Below are 16,468 nucleotides of genomic sequence, written 5' to 3' on the forward strand. Positions count from 1 at the left end.
TATTCTTTAAAGGCAGTGCAGTAGATCTAGTAGACATTTTTCTATCTCTCTCTTTTTTTTTTTTTTTTTGAGACGGAGTTTCGCTCTTGTTACCCAGGCTGGAGTGCAATGGCGCCATCTCGGCTCACCGCAACCTCTGCCTTCTGGGTTCAAGCAATTCTCCTGCCTCAGCCTCCTGAGTAGCTGGGACTACAGGCCCGTGCCACCATGCCCAGCTAATTTTTGTATTTTTAGTAGAGACGGGGTTTCACCATGTTGACCGGGATGGTCTCGATCTCTTGACCTCGTGATCCACCTGCCTCGGCCTCCCAAAGTGCTGGGATTACAGGCGTGAGTCTATCTCTTACCTTTATAAATATAAGAATGAAGAATTAAATTGATAGAATTGTCTAATTTTATTTCATTTATAATATAAGTAAGCAAATAGACCAAGATAGGTTGGTTACGCACTTAGTAGCAGAACTAAGACTCCATCCTGCAATCTTCTTTTATAGCCACAGGTAAAATTAATAACTGCCATCCTAAAAGAAACTGAAAATATTCTGCCTGAGTTGCATCTTTTGGCTTTTCAGCCATTGTCTTCATGGGTTTGGACTACTAAACATGTCTCTCTGCTTAATGTATCAGGTCTTACTTTGGTGTCTGCCCCCCACTTGGCACGGTCTTACCATCATTTGTTTCCTTTGGATCCTTTTCAAGAAATTCCCCTAGAAGAATATAATGGAGAAAGGTATATCAGTTTAGATTAATTTATATTTGTTATAAGTGGTAAGCTAATGTTTGAATAGATTGTTACTACCTTAAAATATAATCCTACTAACTTGGACAAGAGTACTTCTAATATGGAAGATGAGATGAAGAATGCCATGATTATAATTGAAATGACTCATTGTTAAAATAGATCTGAATCTCCAGAATCCAGATAATTTCCCTAAACCCACCTATGTATAAATAAGGGTGATGATTATACTATTAAATCAGTTCTCCAGAAGGAAAAGGAAAAAAAAAAAACCCTGATTGGTAGTATTTGCTGATATCCATGGTTTTAATACTCTTATCATGGCCAGTTTTTAGCTACCAGTTAACAACCAGCTGTCAAAATCCTTGAATATGTATTTAACAATTGATTCTCTTCAGCCATTACAATCCAGTCCTAGCACACTACTGAAAATAAGAGGCTCATTTAGCACTTTGGGAGGCTGAAGTGGGAGGATCACTTGAGGCCAGGAGTTGAGGACAAGCCTGGGCAACATAGTGAGACACCATCTCTTAAAAAATAAAATAATCCAAAAAAAAAAAAAAGAGAAACAACAACAACAAAAAAAAGAAAATAATCTGGCATAACATAATCTATCTAAAATCTGTAAGTATTTTACGAGTGCTATTTGTGTGAAATACAACAAAAAAAGTCTGAAATAGAGGTGGGTCAATCTTTTATAGAATAGTTTTCAGAAAATAAAGATTTACTACTTTTAAGAACATCCAGGATTTAGGAATCACACTAAATACTTACTGGCTAGCAGACAATTATGTATTCATCTTGCTTTTCACACTTAAATCATTTGGAAGTAATTTAATATCACCATATCTAGAGCAATGATGTTTTTAAAAATGTTACTTATTTCATGAATAATTATGGTTTATATAACCAATTGCTTCCTGTTGGATTTTTTTTTTTTTTTTTTTAGACGGAGTCTTGTTCTGTCGCCAGGGTTGGAGTACAGTGGCATGATCTCAGCTCACTGCAACCTCCGTCTCCCAGGCTCAAGTGATTCTCCTGCCTCAGCCTCCCGAGTAGCTGGGATTACAGGTGCCCACCACTATGCCCAGCTAATTTTTTGTATTTTTAGTAGAGATGGGGTTTCACCATATTGGCCAGGCTGGTCTCGAACTCCTGACCTCATGATTTCACCCATCGGCCTCCCAAAGTGCTAGGAATACAGATGTGAGCCACTGTGCCCAGCCCCTGTTGGATATTTAAGATTTTTTTTTTTTTTGCTATTAACAAATAATGCTTATATCTGTATTTTTGAACATTTGTACAAGTGTAAATGCATGGTAAATTCCTAGAGGTAAAATTACTGAGTCCAAGAGTTTTACATGTTTTGTGCATTTTGATAGATGTTGTAAAGTTGTCCTTCAAAGTTTTATTTATTGTTTTCACATATTTAGCCAACATTATGTTTTATGAAATTTTTTATATTGGTCAAAACTCACAGGCAAAAAAATCCCAAGGCTCATTGTTTTAAGCTTGGTATTTATTTGCTATGGTTGAGGTTAAGTATAGTAGAAATGAAAAACCCAGTACTATAGAAGGATTGGAAGATAGAGTTGAAGAAATATTCCAGAAAATACAAGAGGAGTAAAATAAAGAGGTTCAAATAGGAGAGTAAAGATAAGAATACTGGTGAATTTATCATAATATGACAAAGAAAAATAAAATGTAGGATAGAAAATCATCAAAGAAATAGTTCAAAGAAATTTTCTGTTGAAGGACAGAACTTTCTAGATTGAAAGGGCCTATTGGCTGAGTAGGGTGGCTCATAGCTGTAATCCTTGCACTTTGGGAGGCTGAGACCGGGGGATCACTTGAGGCTAGGAGTTCCAGCGCAACCTGGGTAACAAGCCAAGACCTCATCTCAACAAAGATAAAAGAAAGGGACTGCCAAGTACATGTATTGAAGGAAGACAGGCCCCATAATTGTGAAATTTCAGAATACACAATAAATTATTAACCCTAAACATTTCCAGAGAGGAAAAATTAGGTCACCCACAAAGGATCTGGAATTAAAATTGTTTGGCTTCTCATTAGCAACACTGGATGCAGAGACAGAGCAGTCACCTTCAAAGTTTGTAGTGAAAATTGTTACCAACTTATATACCTAGCCAACCTATAAATTAAGTGTAGATAGAATAAAGACATTTTCAGACTTGTAAGATTTCAAAAAGATTTTTCTGGGGAAGGTATGGAAGAGGTAGGCGATTCAAAGGAAATGAGAAAGAGAATGACATGGGATCTAGTAATAGATAATCTAATTCAAAACAAGCTAAAGAACGCCCTAGGATGATGGTAAGGAGAAATCCCAGAATGATACCTATGTGTCAGATATGGGGAACAGTCCAGTTTGGAGACAGTCAGAGTGCTCCAGGAGAGATATCACCAAGAGGATGACAACTGCAGAACTCCTGATGTATTTGAACATACTGAGAGGACTGTTAGACTAGTCAGAAGATTGGGAATGAATTAATGTCAATTACATAGGAAACTAACCTTGGGAGTAGCGACACAGTATTTCCAGGAAAAAAATGTTTTAAATAGGGGAAAATTTATGGCTTAGCTGAGAATGTTTTTATAGTCATAGTAAACTAAACATTGATTATTGTTCTATCCAAAAGGAAGACTTAATTAGAAATAATTGAGAATGACATTAGTTGCATATTTATGCATTACTGGTTCAAGATGGTTGAAAGGGAATTAAATTCCCTTCTTTCACAGTTGGAGGTTCATAGCCAATAACTGTGAAGAACCACGAAGTAACACTTATTAGAATAAGTGACTATCAAACAAAAGTTTTGAAAGTGCTTCTGGCTTGGCATGGTGGTTCATACCTGTAATCCTACCACTTTGGGAAGCCAAGGTGGGTGGATTGCTTGAACCCAGGCGTTCAAGACTAGCCTGGACAATACAGCAAGACCCTGTCTCAAGAAAAAATTAGCCAGGGATGGGGGTACATGTCTATAGTCCCAGCCACTCAGAAGGCTGAGGCAGGAAGATAATTGAGCCCAGGAGTTTGAGGCTGCAGTGAGCCGCGATAGCACCTCTGCACTTCAGCCTTTGAGACAAAGCAAGACCCTGTCTTGAAAATAAAGAAAAAAGAAAAATAAAGCACGCTCACATTTAACCTTAATGAAAATAAAACTAAATTTTGGGCTGTCAGGTGACCTTGTATATACCGTGGACTTTAAAAACTTATTATTATTATTATTTTTTCTTTTTTGAGACAGAGTTTTGCTCCTGCTGCCCAGGCTGGAGTACAGTGATACGATCTTGGCTCACTGCAACCTCAGCCTCCTGGGTTCAAGCGATTCTCCTGCTTCAGCCGCCTGAGTAGCTGGGATTCCAGGTGCCTGCCGCCATGCTCAGCTAATTTTTGTATTTTTAGTAGAGATGAGGTTTCGCCATATTGGCCAGGCTGGTCTTGAACTCTGACCTCAGGTGATCTACCTGCCTCGGCTTCCCAAAGTGCTGGGATTACAGGTATGAGCCACCATGCCTGGCTCAGGGGTATTCTTAACTCTTTTTCTTGAAAGTCTTGTTTGAAAATAATTACTTATTAATGAAAGGATTCTAGTTATTGAGATTTTGCTAAACTATTTTAATGAGTGAATTTTAAGAAAAATTCTTAAACTTTTTTTTTTCAGATTTTGTTATGGATGTCAGGGGGAATTGAAAGACCAACATGTAAGTTCATTGGCTTTCTAAATATTAAGTAATGTACAAGAAATACTGGAAAAAATGGTGCTATAAGTTTTCAACAGGTTGTTAAAGACCAGGCTCATATCAGTTTATTTCTTGTAAAGATAATTATAATAGGTGGAGGTAAAATGGGAACAAAATAGTTTAAATAGTAGTTTTGTGATGCTGCATCCTAATTTTTGTTATAAATATATTTTGTAACTTACGTTTTCAAACTTTTTTTATTAAAAAATTTTTTTCTTCATTTTTTTAATGCTTAGATCGTTTTAAGGCCTACTTTGGTACACCCTTGTAAAACATGTAATTTACCTTTAGGTTTCAAGCTAAACTGCATTTAGTCTGGAAGTATTTAAAATATTTTCTTCATATACTTTTTTTTTGAGCTGTAGTCTCACTCTATCACCCAGGCTGAAGTGCAGTGGCATGATCTTGGCTCATTGCAACCTCAGCCTCCTGGGTTGAAGCGATTCTCCTGCCTCAGCCTCCTGAGTAGCTGGGATTACAGGTGCCTGCCTCTGTGCCTGGCTAATTTTTGTGGTTTTTTTAGTAAAGATGGGGTTTAACCATCTTGGCCAGGCTGGTCTTAAACTCCTGACCTCATGATACACCTGCATTGGCCTCCCAAAGTTCTGGGATTATAGGCGTGAGCCACCGTGCCTGGCCATATTATACTTTAAGCTGTGTGATAACACATTGATGTTGTTAAAGGTGGCCACAGATCATAGGTTATTCTTCCATTAGGCCAATGAGAATTTTTTTTTTTAATTTTGAAGAGGGGCAACTTTAATATATAAACTTGTATAGATGAAATAATATGAATCACTGTCTAGCTGTTAATTTTTTAGTTACGTGTTCATATTTAAAACCATATTAATTATATAAAATTTTTTTTTTTTTTTTTTTTTTTGAGACGGAGTTTTGCTCGTTACCCAGGCTGGAGTGCAATGGCGCCATCTCGGCTCACCGCAACCTCCGCCTCCTGGGTTCAGGCAATTCTCCTGCCTCAGCCTCCTGAGTAGCTGGGACTACAGGCACGCGCCACCATGCCCAGCTAATTTTATGTATTAGTAGAGACGGGGTTTCACCATGTTGACCAGGATGGTCTCGATCTCTTGACCTCATGATCCACCCGCCTCAGCCTCCCAAAGTGCTGGGATTACAGGCTTGAGCCTCCACGCCCAGCCTATATAAAATATTAATTAGAAGTATTGCTATTCCACTGTCACATTTTATAAAACAATTTTATTAAATTTTAAATACCTATTTGACATCAGTAGCTTCATCTTTACTGGAACCACTTTTTGAATCATTTGAGGTTTTTGGTTTTATTTTTTGAGGCAGACTCTTGCTCTGTCACCCAGGCTGGAGTGCAGTGATGCAATCTTGGCTCACTGCAACCTCTATCTCCCAGGTTCAAGCAATTCTCCCAAGTAGCTGGAATTACAGGTGTGTGCCACCATGCCTGACTAATTTTTGTGTTTTTAGTAGAGACTGAGTTTCGCCGTGTTGGCCAGCTGGTCTTGAACTCCTAGGCTCAAGCAATCTGCCTGCCTTGGCTTCTCAAAGTGCTGGGATTACAGGTGTGAGCCGCATTTGAGGCTCATTTGAATTTTTAATTTAAATGAGATGTGAGCCTCATTTGAATTTTTAGGAATAGGTCATCGTCTGTGTTGTTTGAGATTTATTTATTCATTCATTTTATTATTTGTCTTACCTGTGTCATTTGACATAATTTTTAAAGGTTTACTTGAAAGGGAAATACAACTTTTGCAAATGTGAGATCATTCCCTAAGAATAATTAAATCTATGTTAAATTTTTAGGCTTCTCTTTTTAATTGAATCAATCAGGTGGTCTTACTAAACTTTCAAAAGTAGCACTGGTGGGCTGGGCATGGTGGCTCACGCCTGTAATCCAAGCACTTTGGAGGACAAGGCAGGCGGATCATCTGAGGTCGGGAGTTCAAGACTAGCCTGACCAACATGGTGAAACCCCGTCTTAAAAAAAAAAAAGTAGGGCCGGGCGCGGTGGCTCACGCCTGTAATCCCAGCACTTTGGGAGGCCGAGGCGGGTGGATCACGAGGTCAAGAGATCGAGACCAACCTGGTCAACATGGTGAAACCCTGTCTTTACTAAAAATACAAAAAATTAGCTGGGCATGGTGGCGCGTGCCTGTAGTCCCAGCTACTCAGGAGGCTGAGGCAGGAGAATTGCCTGAACCCAGGAGGCGGAGGTTGCGGTGAGCCGAGATGGCGCCATTGCACTCCAGCCTGGGTAACAAGAGCGAAACTCCGTCTCAAAAAAAAAAAAAAAAAAAAAAAGGTAGCACTGGTTTGAAGCTCATATGTCTTTCCCAAATAGTTTCTTAGAGTGAAATAATTGAGAGTGGACTATAATAAAATAGGCTTCAACGGCTCAAAAACAAAGTCATTCCCTCATTTCTAAGGGATAGTTTTGGGGAAAAAATTAATTGCCTTAGATTTGAGAATATAGAGTACATTGGAAGTAATAAAGTAGGTAGTGGGAAAAATTGGTAGAGATATAAAAGAGCAAAGCACACCTTGAATGTCATCTAGATGTGCTGTAATTAATTTTTGGAAACCACTTTTGTTTATTCACTTTTCTGTTTTCACTACAGGTTTATGTTTGTGCTGTGTGCCAAAATGTCTTCTGTGTGGACTGTGATGTTTTTGTTCATGATTCTCTACACTGTTGCCCTGGCTGTATTCATAAGATTCCAGCTCCTTCAGGTGTTTGATTCCAGCATGTATACATTGTGTTAAAAAGGAATTTGCAACTGTGATTAAAATGACTTCTTTAGAAGAAGCTTCATTTAAAACATGAAAGGAAAATCTGACTTAAGAAACTTTTTGCTAAGAAAAGGTAATATTTTATTAAATTTTAAATTTGTGTTCTGTCACAGAAGTGCCTGGAATTCAGTAGTACTTCACTCAATTAACTTTGTTTTCTATTATTTTGAGTTATACTGTTTTCAAAGTCATTATGCATTATTATGTGTAAATTACTTATAATTAAATTGATGTGATAGTTTTGTTTTTATAATTAAATACAGAATCTTTATGATTTATGTTAATTCATTAATTTAGTGTAAGAAGAAAATGAAGTCTAAATGTAAATTCAGTAAGTCTAAATGTAAATTTAGTATAAGATGAAAATTTATCAATAGTTGTGAAATTAGGCTGGGTGCTGTGGCTCACACCTATAATCCCAACACTTTGGGAGGCTGAGGTGGGCAGATCACCTGAGGTCAGGAGTTCGAGACCAGCCTGGCCAACATGGTGAATCCCTGTCTCTACTAAAAATACAAAAAAAATTAGCCAGGCATGGTGCTTCACACCTGTAGTCTTAGCTACTTGGGAGGCTGAGGCGGGAGAATCACTTGAATCCAGTAGGTGGAGGTTGCATTGAGCTGAGATCGTGCCACTGCACTCCAGCCTGGGTGATGGAGCAAGACTCCGTCTCAAAAAAAAAAAAGTTATGAAATTAATGCCTATGAAATGATATACTACTACATCCACCAGATGGGTCTTTTTAGGTTTAACCAAACATTTGGAATGTATTTTTCAAGTTAGTACATCTGAAATTATTTGTGGCAATGACCAACAGAAGTCACTTTAGAGTAAACATTCAAACTCACAAGACTACCGTGGCCATACTTGGTACCTACTTACTCAAAAGGATATTAAACAGAAACAACAGTCTGCCAGCACAGCATCAGTCAGTCCTCATTAGCGGTGGAAGTCCTTGTAGCAGTCCACTAGTACAATTTAGGTGCAAGGAGATCAGATCCTCCACAGGCATCAGGGAACCAGTATCTCTTAACAATTCCATAAATAACAGCTTCCAGGGTATCCACAAGGGATATGTCATTTTCAAGAGTCACCATATTCAGGAAAGCCTAAAGCTTGAAATCTCCCTTAGATTATTTATAGTGCATCCCAATCCAGATACAGCAACAGTTACGATTGATTTTTACTATGAACAAAGTTGCCTAAAAGCATAGTTGATACCAACCATGGTCATCAGTTACCATGGTTAACAGAGCTCTAAAAGTTTGACAGAAGGTGAGATTCAAACCCTTTCACTCTTTTTTTTTTTTTTTTTTTTTTGAGATGGAGTTTCGCTTGTTACCCAGGCTGGAGTGCAATGGCACGATCTCGGCTCACCGCAACCTCCGCCTCCCAGGTTCAGGCAATTCTCCTGCCTCAGCCTCCTGAGTAGCTGGGATTACAGGCACGCACCACCATGCCCAGCTAATTTTTTGTATTTTTAGTAGAGATGGGGTTTCACCATGTTGACCAGGATGGTCTCGATCGCTTGACCTCGTGATCCACCCGCCTCGGCCTCCCAAAGTGCTGGGATTACAGGCTTGAGCCACCGCGCCCGGCCCCCTTTCACTCTTATATGCTAAACCTTTTGCTTTACTCTGGGTCATCAGAGAAACTTAGGTGAGAATGTATGATGAAGTTTGTGTTTTAGGTTCAATGCAGATATATCATTATAGGCAGAACTCTTTTCTGGTTATATCCAATTAAGAGTAAATTAGACTTTCATAGCAAAGGTACATCTATTTTATGTATATAAACTTTAGGTACTCTAGATTGAGTTTCACTATGAAATTTGTGATTTTATAACGAAGAATTTTTAGTAAAAAACATTTCCAATATCGCTTCTCGGCCTTTTGGCTAAGATCAAGTGTAGTATCTGTTCTTATCAGTTTAATCTGATACGTCCTCTATCTGAGGACAATATATTAAATGGATTTTTGGAGCAGGGAGACGGAATAGGAGCTTACTCCGTCCACTCCACGCATCGACCTGGTATTGCAGTACTTCCAGGAACGGTGCACCCCCTCCAGTAAAAAAAAACATTACCAGTAAAGACAATGTAATCCCACCCTGAAGAGTCTATTTAGGGAGACCAGGAATATGCATTTTTAATAAGTACACACACACACACTTATTTTTTATTTATATATATATATATAGTGACCAAAGTAACAGGAGTTTTTCTCAGAAGTCATACTCCCAAGAACCTAGACCCAGTGGTTCTTTATGTGGAACAAATTTCAGCTATAGGTAACCTGGTAACTGCTATTTTCTCCCATCTCCTCTCAACAGAGGTATCAGTGGCTTGCAGGAGATGCCTTTAATACTCTCAGAGTATTCTGTCTTCCCTTATCTGGTTTAGAAGGAAGGCCTTCAGTAGTTAGCTATTGAAAATTTACTAGAACTTTATTAGAGACTCACCCTCTTGACCTGATAAAAAGGGATATCCAGTGTCTGTTTTAAAAGCTTTATCTCTTTCTATAGTTTTGAGTTTTACTTGCATATTTGATAAGGTTAAGGCAAAATTTTAGTTACGCTTAAGGAGCTCTTTTTTCACAATTATAGAGAAAATTTTGGTCTGTTGAAGATTGCAGAAATAGAAATGGTAATATAAGACAGTTCTGGCTTTTAATTTTTTTCTTTCTTTTTTTTTTTTTTTTTTTTTTGAGACGGAGTTTCGCTCTTGTTACCCAGGCTGGAGTGCAATGGCGCCATCTCGGCTCACCGCAACCTCCGCCTCCTGGGTTCAAGCAATTCTCCTGCCTCAGCCTCCCTAGTAGCTGGGACTACAGGCGCGCGCCACCATGCCCAGCTAGTTTTTGTATTTTTTAGTAGAGACGGGGTTTCACCTTGTTGATCAGGATAGTCTCTAGTCTCGATCTCTTGACCTCGTGATCCACCCGCCTCGGCCTCCCAAAGTGCTGGGATTATAGGCGTGAGCCACAGCGCCGGCCCTAATTTTTTTCTTAAAACTCTACAGTATACTACAATAGTGAAGGAAACTGTTAACATGAGAGATCTTTCTGAATAGTATGTCTTTCTGAGTTCCACTATTCAGTTACAAAACTCAATTCTTAAAATTCATTATGAAAATTAGATTTATTTTAGATACTTGCAAGTGTATACGTTTTTATTTCATAATTTCTATTTTGTTAATCTGTTTTTGAACTAAAGCATTTAGTTCATTTATATTTACTGTGTGTGTACATTTTATATTTAATAAATATATTTATTATATTTATAAAAAGATTACCACTGACATATTTGGGTTTAACTCTATTATCTTTGTGTTATTGGTTCCAACAATTCCATCATTCCATTTTTTTAAATAATTTTTTTAACTGCATATTTGAGCTATCTTTTCTTTCTTGCCTACTTTTGGATTACTTACTTTCTAACATTCTGTGTTTTTCCTCACTAGTTTGAAAGTTGTATACATTGTTTTTATTCTTTCAGTTATCCTAGAAATTACAACAAATGTAATTTCTTAACCTAGGTCCCCTAGAAAATAGAACCTGAGGCAAAGATAAAGTGTTGTTACTTTATTAGGGAGGGGCAGATCTAGGGGGGGTGAGAGTGTGGAAGAAAAGGGAAAACAAGGCAAGGAAAAATGTGGTGCCTTGTGTCACTGCAGTAGCTGGGCTTCATGACAAGCTGTGACGAGATACAGGAGCCTCCCAGCAAGTGTATTCACTTAGAGTATGGGGCTTCTCCAGAAGGTTTATGAGGAGAAACTGCCCCTCTGAGCAGTCCATTGAAGGGAGGAAGGAGAGGTAACTTACTTTCCTAACTTCTTCCATTTCCCATTGATTCTAGTTTGCCCATAGGGCTGTGTCATCTAGCCCATCTCGTGCTCAGTGGTGTGGCATTGCATCCACCTCTAGAAGGATTTCTCAATACTTTATTACTTCCTCATGTTTATGGTCATGTCTATGTTCAGCTGTATCTCTAGAATGGTTGGGAAATTCATAGCATGAAATTATTTCATGAGTGGTGAGAAGGAAAGGGTGCAATCAGCCCTTGGGGAGTAGGTTAGTGGATCCCGGTCCTGAGGCCATTAGTGGGTGGCAGAGTTTAGGAGAAAAGATGAGAAGTTTCAGTCCTTGGGCCCTATATTAAGAAGAACAAGGGTACAGGAGGTTGTCACACTTCTGAGAAGTAGTCTTAGAGTGCTCTAGTATCCCCTTTGAGTCCAGTTCTGTAAGGGCACAGGATTCATTATTTCCAGGTAATCTAATTCTGTTCTTGGGGGAAGTATTACAGGATGAACTGGGGACTCGGCTGGGATCCTGATGGGATTTAAATTATTGATTTCACCTGACTGAATTGCTATTTGAGTCACACCCCAGGACCCTGGAAACAATACACAATTTGCCCATTCATTAATTTAGTAATTCAACAAACTTGGACATCTGCTATGAGTCTGACAGGACACTAGTTATCAGGGATGTAGACACTAAAAAGAAGTATCTAACCTCATGTATCTGTGAATCTCCCCATCTAAAAAGATAGCTTTGTAAAGAAGCTTGTGTGAAAGTACTAACGACATCCCAGGTATTACGGGATATAGGAGAGGCATGGTAACATGGGTTTGGAGGCAGCTTAGATATCTAAAGGGGCCAGGCAGAGTGCAGATAAGTGAGGGGGGCCAGGCAGAGTGCAGATAAGTGAGGGGGGGCCATCTGATGCAAAGTGGGGACACTCGTCCCATCTAAAGGAGGCAGCCTCTGAGAGGCTGGCGATCAGGGATAGAAGGGAGATGTACTTTTCACTGTACGTCCTTTTGTGTCTTTTAAATTTTGTTACTTAATTCAAAAAAATGTAAAAATTTTTAAAAGTGAAGTAACCATTATTTGGTCCCAGTCTATTTGTTCCTTCTGGGAATGATACTTAAAGAGAAACTAAAAACTGGATTTTTTTTTTTTTGAGACAACAAGGTCTTGCTCTGTTGCCCAGGCTGGAGGAGTACATTGGTACAATCATGGCTCACTGCAGCCTCGACCTTCCAGACTCAAGTGGTGGTCCCACTTCAGACTCCGTAGTAGCTGGGACCACAGGTGTGTGCCACTGCACCTAGCTAATTAAAAAAATTTTTTTTTGTAGAGACAGGGTGTCCCTGTGTTGCCCAGGCTGGTCTTGAACTTCTGGGCTCAAGAGATCCTCCCGTCTTGGCCTCCTAAAGTGCTGGGATTACAAGCATGAGCCACCACACCCAGCCTAAAAACTGAATTTTTAATGAGACAGGGTCTCACTCTCTTGCCCAGAATGGAGTGTAGTGGTATGATTTCTGCTCACTGCAGCCTCCACATCCTGGACTCAAGCACTCCTCCTGCCTCTGCCTTCCACACAGCTGAGACTACAGTTATGCCCAACCAATTTTTTTGTATTTTTTGTAGAGATGGGGTCTTGCCATGTTGCCCAAGCTGGTCTTGAACTCCTGAGCTCAAGTAATCTGCCCGCCTCAGTCTCCCAAAGTGTTGGGATTACAAGCGTGAGCCACCATGCTTAGCTGTAAAAACTGGATTTTTAAAGTGAATTCTCCCAAGTTTGAGATGTCGGCATCTAATTTAGAAAAACACAGAGGCTAAGTAAAATTTATCTTCAGGCTGCCAGTTTACAAACTTTGGCCTGGTCCTTTTTTTTTTTTTTCCCTATCAGTTATCATCAGGGCAGATAATTTTATTTATTTATTTATTTTTTTAAGATGGAGTCTGTCTCCCAGGTTAGAGTGCAGTGGTGTGATCTTGGCTCACTGCAACTTCCGCCTCCTGGGTTCAAGCAGTTCTCCTGCCCCAGCCTCCCGAGTAGCTGTGCTACCACACCTGGCTAATTTTTTGTATGTTTAGTAGAGACAGGGGTTTCACCGTTTTAGACAGGATGGCCTCGATCTCATGACCATGTGATCCGCCCACCTCAGCCTCCCAAAGTACTGGGATTATAGGGCAGATAATCTTTTCAGTTTCAGGTGTTACTTTCCTGGGATATACTCCTCTTAGGGGATAATTATTTTTTTGTTTTTGTTTGAGACAGGCTTGCTCTGTCACCCAGGCTAGAGTGCAGTGGCACAATCTTAAGTAGCTAAGACTAAAGGTGTGCACAACCACACCTGGCTGATTTTTTTTTTTTTTTTGTAAAGATGATCTCTTGCTGTGTTGTCCAATCTGGCCTCAACTCCTGCCCTCAAACAATCCTTTCTCCTAGGTCTCCCAAAGTGCTGGGATTACAGACATTAGCCACTGTGCCTAGCTTTAGGCTCAGGTTTTAATCATTAAGAATTGACTCTATAGTCAGTGACTCTAAATGTAGTGTTTGGACCAGTAAGTAGCATTAGCATCACCTGAGAACTCATCAGAAATGCAAATTCTTGGCCGGGAGTGGTAGCCTATGCCTGTAATCCCAGCACTTCGGGAGGCTGAGGTGGGTGGATAACGAGGTCAGGAGTTCAAGACCAGCCTGACAAACATGGTGAAACCCCGTCTCTACTAAAAAATACAAAAATTAGCCAGGCGTGGTGCACACCTGTAATCCCAGCTACTCAGGAGGCTGAGGCAGGAGAATCACTTGAACCCAGGAGGCAGAGGTTGAGTGAGCCAAGATCCCACCACTGCACTCCACAGCTTGGGACAGCATGAGACTCCATCTCAAACAAACAAACAAAAAAAAGAAATACAGGCCAGGTGCGGTGGCTCACGTCTGTAATCCTAGCAGTTTAGGAGGCCGAGGCGGGCAGATCACCTGAGGTTGGAAGATCAGCCTGACCAACATGGAGAAACCCCATCTCTATAAAAAGAAAAAAAAAAAAGAAATGCAAATTGAGCCCCATCACAGGCCTGTTGAATCAAAAACTGAGGATGGGTCTGGCAACCTTTGCTTTAACAAAATTTCCAGGTGGTTATAATAAATGTTGAAGTACGAGAACTGCTGCCTGTGATCACATTACAGAGTTACCAAGGTAGCTTAAAAACAGGTCCTGATAATTGAATTCTACTAAACTTAAAAAACTGAATGCAGGTAACCTTATAAAAAAACAAATCTCATGAAACCCCGTCTCTACTAAAAATACAAAAAATAAGCTGGGCATGGTGGCGCGTGCCTGTAGTCCCAGCTACTCAGGAGGCTGAGGCAGGAGAATTGCCTGAACCCAGGAGGCGGAGGTTGCAGTGAGCCAAGATCGCTCCATTGCACTCCGGCCTGGGTAACAAGAGCGAAACTCCGTCTCAAAAAAAAAAAAAAAAAATCTCAAATGTGAAATTGTTTTTCACTTCTCTTAATGCTCTCTAAACATTAATGTATTTATATATGTACTTAGAATTTTTAAAAATCAATTTTATTGAGTTATAATTAACATACAGTAAAAATGCTTCCATCTTGAGTAATTCCATGCCTTTTGACAAGTGTTCTGTACTCATACAACGACCACCACAATCAAGAGAGAACATCTTCACTCCAGAAGGGCTCCTTTGCACTCGGTACTCCCTAGGAGTTCCAGCTGTCAGTGACATTGATCTGTTTTCTGTCACTGTAGATGAGATTTGTCTGTTATATACAATTTTTAAAAATTAAATGATATGTATGGCTTGTTTTGCTTAGCATAATGTTTTTGAGACTTACTCATTTGTCACCTATATCAATAGTTTGCTGCTTTCTACAGCCTGTATTTCATTTATATATGGATACTTTGTTTATCCATGTATTTATCTCCAGTGGACATTGGGTTGTTTCTGATTTTTTGGTTATTATTAATAAAGTTGCTATGAACATTACTGTATAGATCTTTGTGTGTTCATGTGTTTTTGTTTTTCCTGGGTAAATATGTAGGAATGGAATTGCTAGATTGCATGGCAAGAGTATACTTAGCTTTCCATGACACCAATGAACTGCTTTTCCAAAGACACTGTATTAATAACATTTTACATTCCCACAACCAATGTATGAGGGGTCCAGTTGCTCCACATCCTCAACTAACAGTTGATATTGTACAATACAAACGTTAATTTTTAGAACATCTTCACAACTTGGGAGTAGTGATTTATTAGAACACAAAAACTATCCATCATAACAAAAATTAAAATTGGACTTCATCAAAATTAAAAATTCTCTTTGAAAGACACCTTTAAGAAAATGAAAAGACAGTTAACAGATGACAGGATAGATTTGCAATGTAAATATCTAATAAAGGACTAGTATGCAAAATATATAAAGAATTCTTATAATTTAGTAATAAATTATAAGGAAAACACGAAATTTTAAAATGGGTCAAGAAGACCTGTCATAATCAGATAATACAAACATCTAAGAAAATTCAGAGGCCAGGTGTGGTGGCTCATGCCTGTAATCCAAGCACTTTGGAGGCCAAGGCGGGCGGATCACCTGAGGTCGGGAGTTCAAGACCAACCTGACCAACATGGTGAAACCCCATCTTAAAAAAAAAAAAAGAATATTCAGGAGATTTTCAATCAGATATTAAACAGGGCAGAAGGAGTCCTATACATCATCAATGAATATTGAGAATAAAAAATAGTTTTTTGAAAAGCCCTCCAATTTATAAGGGCAACAAAATGTACAAGGTGCTAAAATAAATGTAATGTGTATTTGGGTATAAATGCAGCAACATAATGAAAAGTAAGGTTTATTGGGGAAAAAATTACAGGGAGAAGGGTCAACAACGTGAAGTTTCCCCTGCCCTCTGGACTTCTGGAAAAAGACCTGCTTAGGAACAGCTGGATGCACCATGGAAAGTGGTTCGCACGAACACTGGCACTGTAACGATTGTACATGTTGATACTTTGGAGGGAGCCAGTGAATACTTGGTCAATTATTTAATGATTGCTCCTCTGTTGAAGAAATGGCTTTGTTGGACTAGAGCTTAGCTATGGTTCACACACTATGCTGCTGGTAACAGCTAGAAGCCTTACTAACTCAGAAATTTGCTAAACCACCTACAAGAGGAAATGAACCTTCTAGGACACCTGGATTACTTTTTCTTAAAAATATAGTCATGGTCGTGTGCAGTGGCTCACACCTGTAATCCCAGCACTTTGGGAGGCTGAGGTGGGTGGATTATGAGGTTAGGAGATTGAGACCATCCTTGCTAACATGGTGAAACCCCATCTCTACTAAAATACAAAAAAAAAAAAAAAAAAA

General features: G+C 39.2%; 1 protein-coding gene and 1 non-coding gene across 11 annotated transcripts in view; both read left to right on the forward strand.

Annotated features, from left to right (window-relative positions):
• LOC105723934 (general transcription factor IIH subunit 2) overlaps positions 1-15,094 on the forward strand; it is a 38,975-nt gene extending 23,881 nt beyond the window's left edge. For 6 of the 10 annotated variants that reach the window (XM_012462202.2, XM_012462203.2, XM_012462205.2 and 3 more), the window contains 3 exons: positions 628-730; positions 4,423-4,462; positions 7,114-15,094. In XM_012462202.2, coding sequence (XP_012317625.1) covers positions 628-730; positions 4,423-4,462; positions 7,114-7,233 — 263 coding nt within the window. In that variant the 3' untranslated portion in view covers positions 7,234-15,094. Of the gene's footprint in view, positions 1-627; positions 731-1,688; positions 1,811-4,005; positions 4,124-4,422; positions 4,463-7,113 lie in introns of those variants that run through there. The other 4 variants (XM_064376032.1, XM_064376036.1, XM_064376033.1 and 1 more) reach the window with 4 other exon arrangements.
• On the forward strand, positions 9,162-9,350 carry LOC135275074 (U2 spliceosomal RNA). The gene has a single exon (XR_010342787.1). It is a non-coding gene; the product is annotated as a U2 spliceosomal RNA (small nuclear RNA).
• Positions 15,095-16,468: the final 1,374 nt, after the last annotated feature.

Source organism: Aotus nancymaae, unplaced genomic scaffold, assembly GCF_030222135.1.
Source record: "Aotus nancymaae isolate 86718 unplaced genomic scaffold, 86718_ANA_hifiasm-v0.15.2.pri h1tg000014l, whole genome shotgun sequence".
NCBI classification, from domain to species: domain Eukaryota; kingdom Metazoa; phylum Chordata; class Mammalia; order Primates; family Aotidae; genus Aotus; species Aotus nancymaae.